This window comes from Oncorhynchus gorbuscha, unplaced genomic scaffold, assembly GCF_021184085.1.
Source record: "Oncorhynchus gorbuscha isolate QuinsamMale2020 ecotype Even-year unplaced genomic scaffold, OgorEven_v1.0 Un_scaffold_1788, whole genome shotgun sequence".
Classification (NCBI taxonomy): domain Eukaryota; kingdom Metazoa; phylum Chordata; class Actinopteri; order Salmoniformes; family Salmonidae; genus Oncorhynchus; species Oncorhynchus gorbuscha.
The window spans coordinates 68,746-82,500 of NW_025746469.1; the positions used below are offsets into that span (position 1 = coordinate 68,746).

The window sequence follows — 13,755 nt, forward strand, 5'->3', positions numbered from 1 at the left end:
TTTGATTTGATTTGTGTGTGCGTCCTCCATCCAGCACTATGTCAAATAGGTCATGATGTACGATAGGGACAAAAGGCAGTCTACTCAGACAGTCAGGCTGTTAGAGGGATACAGACAGTCAGGCTGTTAGAGGATACAGACAGTCAGGCTGTTAGAGGGAAACAGACAGTCAGGCTGTTAGAGGGAAACAGACAGTCAGGCTGTTAGAGGGAAACAGACAGTCGGGCTGTCTCTAACTAACACACTCTAACGAACAGCCTGACTGTCTGTATCCCTCTAACTAACAGCCTGACTGTCTGTATCCCTCTAACTGACAGCCTGACTGTCTGTATCCCTCTAACTGACAGCCTGACTGTCTGTATCCTCTAACTGACAGCCTGACTGTCTGTATCCCTCTAACTAACAGCCTGACGGAGGCTCTGAGACACACGGTGTGAGAGGGGACGGAGGCTCTGAGACACACGGTGTGAGAGGGGAAGGAGGCTCTGAGACACACGGTGTGAGAGGGGACGGAGGCTCTGAGACACACGGGGTGAGAGGGGATGGAGGCTCTGAGGCACACGGTGTGAGGGGGACGGGGGGCTCTGAGAGACACAGTGTGAGAGGGGAAGGAGGCTCTGAGACACACGGGGTGAGAGGGGACGGAGGCTCTGAGACACACAGGGTGAGAGGGGACGGAGGCTCTGAGACACACGGGGTGAGAGGGGACGGAGGCTCTGAGACACACGGTGTGAGAGGGGACGGAGGCTCTGTGGTGTGAGAGGGGACGCAGGCTTCTGTGGTGTGAGAGGGGATGGAGGCTCTAAGACACACGGTGTGAGAGGGGACGGAGGCTCAGAGACACAAAGGTGTGAGAGGGGACGGAGGCTCTGTGGTGGGAGAGGGGACGGAGGCCCTGAGACACATGGTGTGAGAGGTGACAGAGGCTCTGAGACACACGGTGTGAGAAGGGACGGAGGCTCTGAGACACACGGTGTGAGAGGGGACGGAGGCTCTGTGGTGTGAGAGGGGACGGAGTCTCTGTGGTGTGAGAGGGGATGGAGGCTCTGAGACACACGGTGTGAGAGGGGACGGAGGCCCTGAGACACACGGTGTGAGAGGGGACGGAGGCTCTGTGACACACGGTGTGAGAGGGGACGGAGGCTCTGGGACACACTGTGTGTGGTGTGAGAGGGGACCGAGGCTCTGAGACACACGGTGTGTGGTGTGAGAGGGGACGGAGGCCCTGAGACACACGGTGTGAGAGGGGACGGAGGCTCTGTGACACACGGTGTGTGGTGTGAGAGGGGACCGAGGCTCTGAGACACACGGTGTGTGGTGTGAGAGGGGACGGAGGCTCGGTGCATTAACACACACACTGGAGAGGAGGAGGAGTGGAGGAGGAGCGGGAGAAGGATGAGGAGGAGAGGGAGGAGTAGGAGGAGAGGATGGGGAGGAGAGGAGAGGGAGGAGGAGCGGGAGGAGGAGAGGAAGGAGGATCGGAAGGAGGAGGAGGAGAGGGAGGAGGATCGGGAGGAGGAGGGGGAGGAGGATCGGAAGGAGGAGGAGGGAGAGGGAGGAGGAGGGAGAGGGAGGAGGATCAGGAGGAGGAGGGGGAGGAGGAGGAGAGGGAGGAGGAGGAGGGGGAGGAGGAGGAGGAGAGGGAGGAGGATCGGAAGGAGGAGGAGGAGAGGGAGGAGGAGGAGAGGGAGGAGGATCGGGAGGAGGAGGGGAGGAGGATCGGAAGGAGGAGGAGGAGAGGGAGGAGGAGGAGAGGGAGGAGGATCGGGAGGAGGAGGGGGAGGAGGAGGAGAGGGAGGAGGATCGGAAGGAGGAGGAGGAGAGGGAGGAGGAGGAGAGGGAGGAGGATCGGGAGGAGGAGGGGGGGAGGAGGAGGAGAGGGAGGAGGAGGAGGAGTGGGAGGAGGATCGGGAGGAGGAGGAGGAGAGGGAGGAGGAGGAGGAGTGGGAGGAGGATCGGGAGGAGGAGGAGGAGAGGGAGGAGGAGGAGGAGTGGGAGGAGGATCGGGAGGAGGAGGGGGAGGGGAGAGGGAGGAGGAGGGGGAGGAGAGGAGCAGGACAGATTGGATCATCCTGATCACTAGATATAATATCTTGGTCAAATATAACACACTGTAGGGGAGGAGGAGAGGGAGGAGAGGAGGGGGCGAGGGGATGGAGGAGGAGAGGGAGGAGGTGAGGGGGACGAGGAGAGGGAGGAGAGGAGGAGGACGAGGGGAGGGAGGAGGAGAGGGAGGAGAGCAGACATCACCAAACCGCTTGCCCACACAACCCCATCCACTCCTCCTTCTCCTCCTCCCGATCCTCCTTCCTCTCCATCTGCCCGGTACAGTTGAAACCCGGGATTAATCAATGAAGAGCACACTTCTCCAGCGAGGCCAGTGGTCATCGAAGGTGACCATTTGCTCACTGAAATCGGTTACGATGCCGAACTGCAGTCGGGTGAAGACCCTGGTGAGGACGACGAGCAGATGAGCTTCCCTTAGAGGGTTTCTAACAGCCCGGGTGGCTGTTCTCAGACGATCTCGCAGGTGAAGAAGCCGGATGTGGAGGTCCTGGGTTGGCATGGTTACACGTGGTCTGTGGATGTGAACCCGGTTGGATGTACCGAAAATTATCTCAAACGATGTTGGTAGGCAACAATTCTGGTGGACATTCCTGCAGTCAACATGCCAATTGCTCCCTTCAAAACTTGAGACATCTGTGATATTGTGTTGTGTGACAAAACTTCGCATTTTACAGTGGCTTTTTATTGTCCCCAGTACAAGGTGCACCTGTGTAATGATCATGCTGTTTAATCAGCTTCTTGATATGCCACACCTGTCAGGTGGATGGATTTATTTGGCAAAAGAGAACTACTCACTAACAGGGATGGAAACATATTTCTGGGATATTTTACTACATTGATAGTAATACTTGACATGTTTGTGTTTTATACTTTTGTTCAAAATGGTAAGAATTTGTGAATGTGCCTTAGATGGTCGCTGTCCACTGTCCTGTAGTGCTGAACTTCACAGTTCTGATACGGTCGCTGTCCACTGTCCTGTAGTGCTGAACTTCACAGTTCTGATACGGTCGCTGTCCACTGTCCTGTGGTGATTAACTTCACAGTTCTGATACGGTCGCTGTCCACTGTCCTGTGGTGATTAACTTCACAGTTCTGATACGGTCGCTGTCCACTGTCTTGTGGTGCTTAACTTCACAGTTCTGATACGGTCGCTGTCCACTGTCCTGTGGTGCTTAACTTCACAGTTCTGATACGGTCGCTGTCCACTGTCCTGTGGTGATTAACTTCACAGTTCTGATACGGTCGCTGTCCACTGTCTTGTGGTGCTTAACTTCACAGTTCTGATACGGTCGCTGTCCACTGTCCTGTAGTGCTTCACTTCACAGTTCTGATACGGTCGCTGTCCACTGTCTTGTGGTGCTTAACTTCACAGTTCTGATACGGTCGCTGTCCACTGTCCTGTAGTGCTTCACTTCACAGTTCTGATACGGTCGCTGTCCACTGTCCTGTGGTCCTGAACTTCACAGTTCTGATACGGTCGCTGTCCACTGTCCTGTAGTGCTTCACTTCACAGTTCTGATACGGTCGCTGTCCACTGTCCTGTGGTCCTGAACATCACAGTTCTGATACGATCGCTGGCCGCTTCAGTGGAGCTTCAGTGGAGCTGCTGCTCTAACACACAACAGACCCAGTCTTTACTGCTGCTCTAATACACAACAGACCCAGTCTTTACTGCTGAGGAGGCCGCTGCTCTAATACACAACATACCCAGTCTTTACCACTGAGGAGGCTGCTGCTCTAACACACAACAGATCCAGTCTTTACTGCTGCTCTAATACACAACAGACCCAGTCTTTACTGCTGCTCTAATACACAACAGACCCAGTCTTTACTGCTGCTCTAATACACAACAGACCCAGTCTTTACCACTGAGGAGGCTGCTGCTCTAATACACAACAGACCCAGTCTTTACCACTGAGGAGGCTGCTGCTCTAATACACAACAGACCCAGTCTTTACCACTGAGGAGGCTGCTGCTCTAATACACAACAGACCCAGTCTTTACCACTGAGGAGGCTGCTGCTCTAATACACAACAGACCCAGTCTTTACCACTGAGGAGGCTGCTGCTCTAATACACAACAGACCCAGTCTTTACTGCTGCTCTAACACACAACAGACCCAGTCTTTACTGCTGCTCTAATACACAACAGACCCAGTCTTTACTGCTGCTCTAATACACAACAGACCCAGTCTTTACTGCTGCTCTAATACACAACATACCCAGTCTTTACTGCTGCTCTAATACACACCAGACCCAGTCTTTACTGCTGCTCTAACACACAACAGACCCAGTCTTTACTGCTGCTCTAATACACAACAGACCTGGTCTTTACCACTGAGTCGGCTGCTGCTCTAACACACAACAGACCCCGTCTTTACCACTGAGGAGGCTGCTGCTCTAATACACAACAGACCCAGTCTTTACTGCTGCTCTAATACACAACAGACCCAGTCTTTACTGCTGCTCTAATACACAACAGACCCAGTCTTTACCACTGAGTCGGCTGCTGCTCTAACACACAACAGACCCCGTCTTTACCACTGAGGAGGCTGCTGCTCTAATACACAACAGACCCAGTCTTTACTGCTGCTCTAACACACAACAGACCCAGTCTTTACTGCTGCTCTAATACACAACATACCCAGTCTTTACTGCTGCTCTAATACACAACATACCCAGTCTTTACTGCTGCTCTAATACACAACATACCCAGTCTTTACTGCTGCTCTAATACACACCAGACCCAGTCTTTACTGCTGCTCTAATACACAACAGACCCAGTCTTTACTGCTGCTCTAATACACAACATACCCAGTCTTTACTGCTGCTCTAATACACAACAGACCCCGTCTTTACCACTGAGGAGGCCTGCTGCTCTAACACACAACAGACCCGTCTTTACCACTGAGGAGGCTGCTGCTCTAATACACAACAGACCCAGTCTTTACCACTGAGGAGGCCTGCTGCTCTAATACACAACAGACCCAGTCTTTACTGCTGCTCTAACACACAACAGACCCAGTCTTTACCACTGAGGAGGCCTGCTGCTCTAACACACAACAGACCCCGTCTTTACCACTGAGGAGGCTGCTGCTCTAATACACAACAGACCCAGTCTTTACCACTGAGGAGGCCTGCTGCTCTAATACACAACAGACCCAGTCTTTACTGCTGCTCTAACACACAACAGACCCAGTCTTTACCACTGAGGAGGCCTGCTGCTCTAATACACAACAGACCCAGTCTTTAATGCTGCTCTAATACACAACAGACCTGGTCTTTACCACTGAGGAGGCTGCTGCTCTAACACACAACAGACCCAGTCTTTACCACTGAGGAGGCCTGCTGCTCTAACACACAACAGACCCAGTCTTTACTGCTGCTCTAATACACAACAGATCCAGTCTTTACCACTGAGGAGGCCTGCTGCTCTAATACACAACAGACCCAGTCTTTACTGCTGCTCTAATACACAACAGACCCAGTCTTTACCACTGAGGAGGCCTGCTGCTCTAATACACAACAGACCCAGTCTTTACCACTGAGGAGGCTGCTGCTCTAATACACAACAGACCCAGTCTTTACCACTGAGGAGGCCTGCTGCTCTAATACACACCAGACCCAGTCTTTACTGCTGCTCTAACACACAACAGACCCAGTCTTTACTGCTGCTCTAATACACAACAGACCCAGTCTTTACCACTGAGGAGGCCTGCTGCTCTAATACACAACAGACCCAGTCTTTACTGCTGCTCTAACACACAACAGACCCAGTCTTTACTGCTGCTCTAATACACAACAGACCCAGTCTTTACTGCTGCTCTAATTCACAACATACCCCGTCTTTACCACTGAGGAGGCTGCTGCTCTAATACACAACAGACCAAGTCTTTAATGCTGAGGAGGCCTGCTACTCTAATACACAACAGACCCAGTCTTTACCACTGAGGAGGCCTGCTACTCTAACACACAACAGACCCAGTCTTTACCACTGAGGAGGCTGCTGCTCTAATACACAACAGACCCAGTCTTTACCACTGAGGAGGCTGCTGCTCTAATACACAACAGACCCAGTCTTTACCACTGAGGAGGCTGCTGCTCTAATACACAACAGACCCAGTCTTTACCACTGAGGAGGCTGCTGCTCTAATACACAACAGACCCAGTCTTTACCACTGAGGAGGCTGCTGCTCTAATACACAACAGACCCAGTCTTTACCACTGAGGAGGCTGCTGCTCTAATACACAACAGACCCAGTCTTTACTGCTGCTCTAACACACAACAGACCCAGTCTTTACTGCTGCTCTAATACACAACATACCCAGTCTTTACTGCTGCTCTAATACACAACAGACCCAGTCTTTACTGCTGCTCTAATACACAACATACCCAGTCTTTACTGCTGCTCTAATACACACCAGACCCAGTCTTTACTGCTGCTCTAACACACAACAGACCCAGTCTTTACTGCTGCTCTAATACACAACAGACCTGGTCTTTACCACTGAGTCGGCTGCTGCTCTAACACACAACAGACCCCGTCTTTACCACTGAGGAGGCTGCTGCTCTAATACACAACAGACCCAGTCTTTACTGCTGCTCTAATACACAACAGACCCAGTCTTTACTGCTGCTCTAATACACAACAGACCCAGTCTTTACCACTGAGTCGGCTGCTGCTCTAACACACAACAGACCCAGTCTTTACTGCTGCTCTAATACACAACAGACCCAGTCTTTACTGCTGCTCTAATACACAACAGACCCAGTCTTTACTGCTGCTCTAATACACACCAGACCCAGTCTTTACTGCTGCTCTAACACACAACATACCCAGTCTTTACTGCTGCTCTAATACACACCAGACCCAGTCTTTACTGCTGCTCTAACACACAACAGACCCAGTCTTTACTGCTGCTCTAATACACAACAGACCCAGTCTTTACCACTGAGGAGGCCTGCTGCTCTAATACACAACAGACCCAGTCTTTACTGCTGCTCTAACACACAACAGACCCAGTCTTTACTGCTGCTCTAATACACAACAGACCCAGTCTTTACTGCTGCTCTAATTCACAACATACCCCGTCTTTACCACTGAGGAGGCTGCTGCTCTAATACACAACAGACCCAGTCTTTAATGCTGAGGAGGCCTGCTACTCTAATACACAACAGACCCAGTCTTTACCACTGAGGAGGCCTGCTACTCTAACACACAACAGACCCAGTCTTTACCACTGAGGAGGCTGCTGCTCTAATACACAACAGACCCAGTCTTTACCACTGAGGAGGCTGCTGCTCTAATACACAACAGACCCAGTCTTTACCACTGAGGAGGCTGCTGCTCTAATACACAACAGACCCAGTCTTTACCACTGAGGAGGCTGCTTCTCTAATACACAACAGACCCAGTCTTTACCACTGAGGAGGCTGCTGCTCTAATACACAACAGACCCAGTCTTTACCACTGAGGAGGCTGCTGCTCTAATACACAACAGACCCAGTCTTTACTGCTGCTCTAACACACAACAGACCCACTCTTTACTGCTGCTCTAATACACAACATACCCAGTCTTTACTGCTGCTCTAATACACAACATACCCAGTCTTTACTGCTGCTCTAATACACAACAGACCCAGTCTTTACTGCTGCTCTAATACACAACATACCCAGTCTTTACTGCTGCTCTAATACACACCAGACCCAGTCTTTACTGCTGCTCTAACACACAACAGACCCAGTCTTTACTGCTGCTCTAATACACAACAGACCTGGTCTTTACCACTGAGTCGGCTGCTGCTCTAACACACAACAGACCCCGTCTTTACCACTGAGGAGGCTGCTGCTCTAATACACAACAGACCCAGTCTTTACTGCTGCTCTAATACACAACAGACCCAGTCTTTACTGCTGCTCTAATACACAACAGACCCAGTCTTTACCACTGAGTCGGCTGCTGCTCTAACACACAACAGACCCAGTCTTTACTGCTGCTCTAATACACAACAGACCCAGTCTTTACTGCTGCTCTAATACACAACATACCCAGTCTTTACTGCTGCTCTAATACACAACAGACCCAGTCTTTACTGCTGCTCTAATACACAACATACCCAGTCTTTACTGCTGCTCTAATACACACCAGACCCAGTCTTTACTGCTGCTCTAACACACAACAGACCCAGTCTTTACTGCTGCTCTAATACACAACAGACCCCGTCTTTACCACTGAGGAGGCCTGCTGCTCTAACACACAACAGACCCCGTCTTTACCACTGAGGAGGCTGCTGCTCTAATACACAACAGACCCAGTCTTTACCACTGAGGAGGCCTGCTGCTCTAATACACAACAGACCCAGTCTTTACCACTGAGGAGGCTGCTGCTCTAATACACAACAGACCCAGTCTTTACCACTGAGGAGGCCTGCTGCTCTAATACACAACAGACCCAGTCTTTACTGCTGCTCTAACACACAACAGACCCAGTCTTTACCACTGAGGAGGCCTGCTGCTCTAACACACAACAGACCCCGTCTTTACCACTGAGGAGGCTGCTGCTCTAATACACAACAGACCCAGTCTTTACCACTGAGGAGGCCTGCTGCTCTAATACACAACAGACCCAGTCTTTACTGCTGCTCTAACACACAACAGACCCAGTCTTTACCACTGAGGAGGCCTGCTGCTCTAATACACAACAGACCCAGTCTTTAATGCTGCTCTAATACACAACAGACCTGGTCTTTACCACTGAGGAGGCCTGCTGCTCTAACACACAACAGACCCAGTCTTTACTGCTGCTCTAATTCACAACAGACCCAGTCTTTACCACTGAGGAGGCTGCTGCTCTAACACACAACAGACCCAGTCTTTACCACTGAGGAGGCCTGCTGCTCTAACACACAACAGACCCAGTCTTTACTGCTGCTCTAATACACAACAGACCCAGTCTTTACCACTGAGGAGGCCTGCTGCTCTAATACACAACAGACCCAGTCTTTAATGCTGCTCTAATACACAACAGACCCAGTCTTTACCACTGAGGAGGCCTGCTGCTCTAATACATAACAGACCCAGTCTTTACTGCTGCTCTAACACACAACAGACCCCGTCTTTACCACTGAGGAGGCTGCTGCTCTAATACACAACAGACCCAGTCTTTACCACTGAGGAGGCCTGCTGCTCTAATACACAACAGACCCAGTCTTTACCACTGAGGAGGCTGCTGCTCTAATACACAACAGACCCAGTCTTTACCACTGAGGAGGCCTGCTGCTCTAATACACAACAGACCCAGTCTTTACTGCTGCTCTAACACACAACAGACCCAGTCTTTACCACTGAGGAGGCCTGCTGCTCTAACACACAACAGACCCCGTCTTTACCACTGAGGAGGCTGCTGCTCTAATACACAACAGACCCAGTCTTTACTGCTGCTCTAACACACAACAGACCCAGTCTTTACCACTGAGGAGGCCTGCTGCTCTAATACACAACAGACCCAGTCTTTAATGCTGCTCTAATACACAACAGACCTGGTCTTTACCACTGAGGAGGCCTGCTGCTCTAACACACAACAGACCCAGTCTTTACTGCTGCTCTAATTCACAACAGACCCAGTCTTTACCACTGAGGAGGCTGCTGCTCTAACACACAACAGACCCAGTCTTTACCACTGAGGAGGCCTGCTGCTCTAACACACAACAGACCCAGTCTTTACTGCTGCTCTAATACACAACAGACCCAGTCTTTACCACTGAGGAGGCCTGCTGCTCTAATACACAACAGACCCAGTCTTTACTGCTGCTCTAATACACAACAGACCCAGTCTTTACCACTGAGGAGGCCTGCTGCTCTAATACACAACAGACCCAGTCTTTACCACTGAGGAGGCTGCTGCTCTAATACACAACAGACCCAGTCTTTACCACTGAGGAGGCCTGCTGCTCTAATACATAACAGACCCAGTCTTTACTGCTGCTCTAATACACAACAGACCCAGTCTTTACCACTGAGGAGGCCTGCTGCTCTAATACACAACAGATCCAGTCTTTACCACTGAGGAGGCCTGCTGCTCTAATACACAACAGACCCAGTCTTTACTGCTGCTCTAATACACAACAGACCCAGTCTTTACCACTGAGGAGGCCTGCTGCTCTAATACACAACAGACCCAGTCTTTACTGCTGCTCTAACACACAACAGACCCAGTCTTTACTGCTGCTCTAATACACAACAGACCCAGTCTTTACTGCTGCTCTAATTCACAACATACCCCGTCTTTACCACTGAGGAGGCTGCTGCTCTAATACACAACAGACCCAGTCTTTAATGCTGAGGAGGCCTGCTACTCTAATACACAACAGACCCAGTCTTTACCACTGAGGAGGCCTGCTACTCTAACACACAACAGACCCAGTCTTTACCACTGAGGAGGCTGCTGCTCTAATACACAACAGACCCAGTCTTTACCACTGAGGAGGCCTGCTGCTCTAATACACAACATACCCAGTCTTTACCACTGAGGAGGCTGCTGCTCTAATACACAACAGACCCAGTCTTTACCACTGAGGAGGCTGCTGCTCAATACACAACAGACCCAGTCTTTACCACTGAGGAGGCTGCTGCTCTAATACACAACAGACCCAGTCTTTACCACTGAGGAGGCTGCTGCTCTAATACACAACAGACCCAGTCTTTACCACTGAGGAGGATGCTGCTCTAATACTCAACAGACCCAGTCTTTACCACTGAGGAGGCTGCTGCTCTAATACACAACAGACCCAGTCTTTACCACTGAGGAGGCTGCTGCTCTAATACACAACAGACCCAGTCTTTACCACTGAGGAGGCTGCTGCTCTAATACACAACAGACCCAGTCTTTACCACTGAGGAGGCCTGCTGCTCTAATACACAACAGACCCAGTCTTTACCACTGAGGAGGCTGCTGCTCTAATACACAACAGACCCAGTCTTTACCACTGAGGAGGCTGCTGCTCTAATACACAACAGACCCAGTCTTTACCACTGAGGAGGCTGCTGCTCTAACACACAACAGACCCAGTCTTTACCACTGAGGAGGCCTGCTGCTCTAATACACAACAGACCCAGTCTTTACCACTGAGGAGGCTGCTGCTCTAATACACAACAGACCCAGTCTTTACCACTGAGGAGGCCTGCTGCTCTAATACACAACAGACCCAGTCTTTACTGCTGCTCTAATACACAACAGACCCAGTCTTTACCACTGAGGAGGCTGCTGCTCTAATACACAACAGACCCAGTCTTTACCACTGAGGAGGCCTGCTGCTCTAATACACAACAGACCCAGTCTTTACCACTGAGGAGGCTGCTGCTCTAATACACAACAGACCCAGTCTTTACTGCTGCTCTAACACACAACAGACCCAGTCTTTACCACTGAGGAGGCCTGCTGCTCTAACACACAACAGACCCAGTCTTTACCACTGAGGAGGCTGCTGCTCTAATACACAACAGACCCAGTCTTTACCACTGAGGAGGCTGCTGCTCTAATACACAACAGACCCAGTCTTTACTGCTGCTCTAATACACAACAGACCCAGTCTTTACCACTGAGGAGGCTGCTGCTCTAATACACAACAGACCCAGTCTTTACCACTGAGGAGGCTGCTGCTCTAATACACAACAGACCCAGTCTTTACCACTGAGGAGGCCTGCTGCTCTAACACACAACAGACCCAGTCTTTACCACTGAGGAGGCCTGCTGCTCTAATACACAATAGACCCAGTCTTTACTGCTGCTCTAATACACAACAGACCCAGTCTTTACCACTGAGGAGGCCTGCTGCTCTAATACACAACAGACCCAGTCTTTACCACTGAGGAGGCTGCTGCTCTAATACACAACAGACCCAGTCTTTACCACTGAGGAGGATGCTGCTCTAATACTCAACAGACCCAGTCTTTACCACTGAGGAGGCTGCTGCTCTAATACACAACAGACCCAGTCTTTACCACTGAGGAGGCTGCTGCTCTAATACACAACAGACCCAGTCTTTACCACTGAGGAGGCTGCTGCTCTAATACACAACAGACCCAGTCTTTTACTGAGGAGGCCTGCTGCTCTAATACACAACAGACCCAGTCTTTACCACTGAGGAGGCTGCTGCTCTAATACACAACAGACCCAGTCTTTACCACTGAGGAGGCTGCTGCTCTAATACACAACAGACCCAGTCTTTACCACTGAGGAGGCTGCTGCTCTAATACACAACAGACCCAGTCTTTACCACTGAGGAGGCCTGCTGCTCTAATACACAACAGACCCAGTCTTTACCACTGAGGAGGCTGCTGCTCTAATACACAACAGACCCAGTCTTTACCACTGAGGAGGCCTGCTGCTCTAATACACAACAGACCCAGTCTTTACTGCTGCTCTAATACACAACAGACCCAGTCTTTACCACTGAGGAGGCTGCTGCTCTAATACACAACAGACCCAGTCTTTACCACTGAGGAGGCTGCTGCTCTAATACACAACAGACCCAGTCTTTACCACTGAGGAGGCCTGCTGCTCTAATACACAACAGACCCAGTCTTTACCACTGAGGAGGCTGCTGCTCTAATACACAACAGACCCAGTCTTTACCACTGAGGAGGCCTGCTGCTCTAACACACAACAGACCCAGTCTTTACCACTGAGGAGGCCTGCTGCTCTAATACACACAACAGACCCAGTCTTTACCACTGAGGAGGCTGCTGCTCTAATACACAACAGACCCAGTCTTTACCACTGAGGAGGCCTGCTGCTCTAATACACAACAGACCCAGTCTTTACTGCTGCTCTAATACACAACAGACCCAGTCTTTACCACTGAGGAGGCTGCTGCTCTAATACACAACAGACCCAGTCTTTACCACTGAGGAGGCTGCTGCTCTAATACACAACAGACCCAGTCTTTACCACTGAGGAGGCTGCTGCTCTAATACACAACAGACCCAGTCTTTACCACTGAGGAGGCCTGCTGCTCTAATACACAACAGACCCAGTCAGCTCTTTACCACTGAGGAGGCCTGCTGCTCTAATACACAACAGACCCAGTCTTTACCACTGAGGAGGCTGCTGCTCTAATACACAACAGACCCAGTCTTTACCACTGAGGAGGCTGCTGCTCTAATACACAACAGACCCAGTCTTTACCACTGAGGAGGCCTGCTGCTCTAAACACACAACAGACCCAGTCTTTACCACTGAGGAGGCTGCTGCTCTAATACACAACAGACCCAGTCTTTACCACTGAGGAGGCTGCTGCTCTAATACACAACAGACCCAGTCTTTACCACTGAGGAGGCTGCTGCTCTAATACACAACAGACCCAGTCTTTACCACTGAGGAGGATGCTGCTCTAATACTCAACAGACCCAGTCTTTACCACTGAGGAGGCTGCTGCTCTAATACACAACAGACCCAGTCTTTACCACTGAGGAGGCTGCTGCTCTAATACACAACAGACCCAGTCTTTACCACTGAGGAGGCTGCTGCTCTAATACACAACAGACCCAGTCTTTACCACTGAGGAGGCCTGCTGCTCTAATACACAACAGACCCAGTCTTTACCACTGAGGAGGCTGCTGCTCTAATACACAACAGACCCAGTCTTTACCACTGAGGAGGCTGCTGCTCTAATACACAACAGACCCAG

General features: G+C 50.8%; 1 protein-coding gene across 1 annotated transcript in view; it reads right to left on the bottom strand.

The window, feature by feature from the left end:
* Nucleotides 1-802: 802 nt before the first annotated feature.
* Nucleotides 803-13,755, bottom strand: part of LOC124024211 (proline-rich protein HaeIII subfamily 1-like) — a 16,466-nt gene continuing 3,513 nt past the window's right edge. The window contains exon 3 of the mRNA XM_046338209.1: nucleotides 803-1,225. Coding sequence (XP_046194165.1) covers nucleotides 803-1,225 — 423 coding nt within the window. The remainder of the gene's footprint in view (nucleotides 1,226-13,755) is intronic.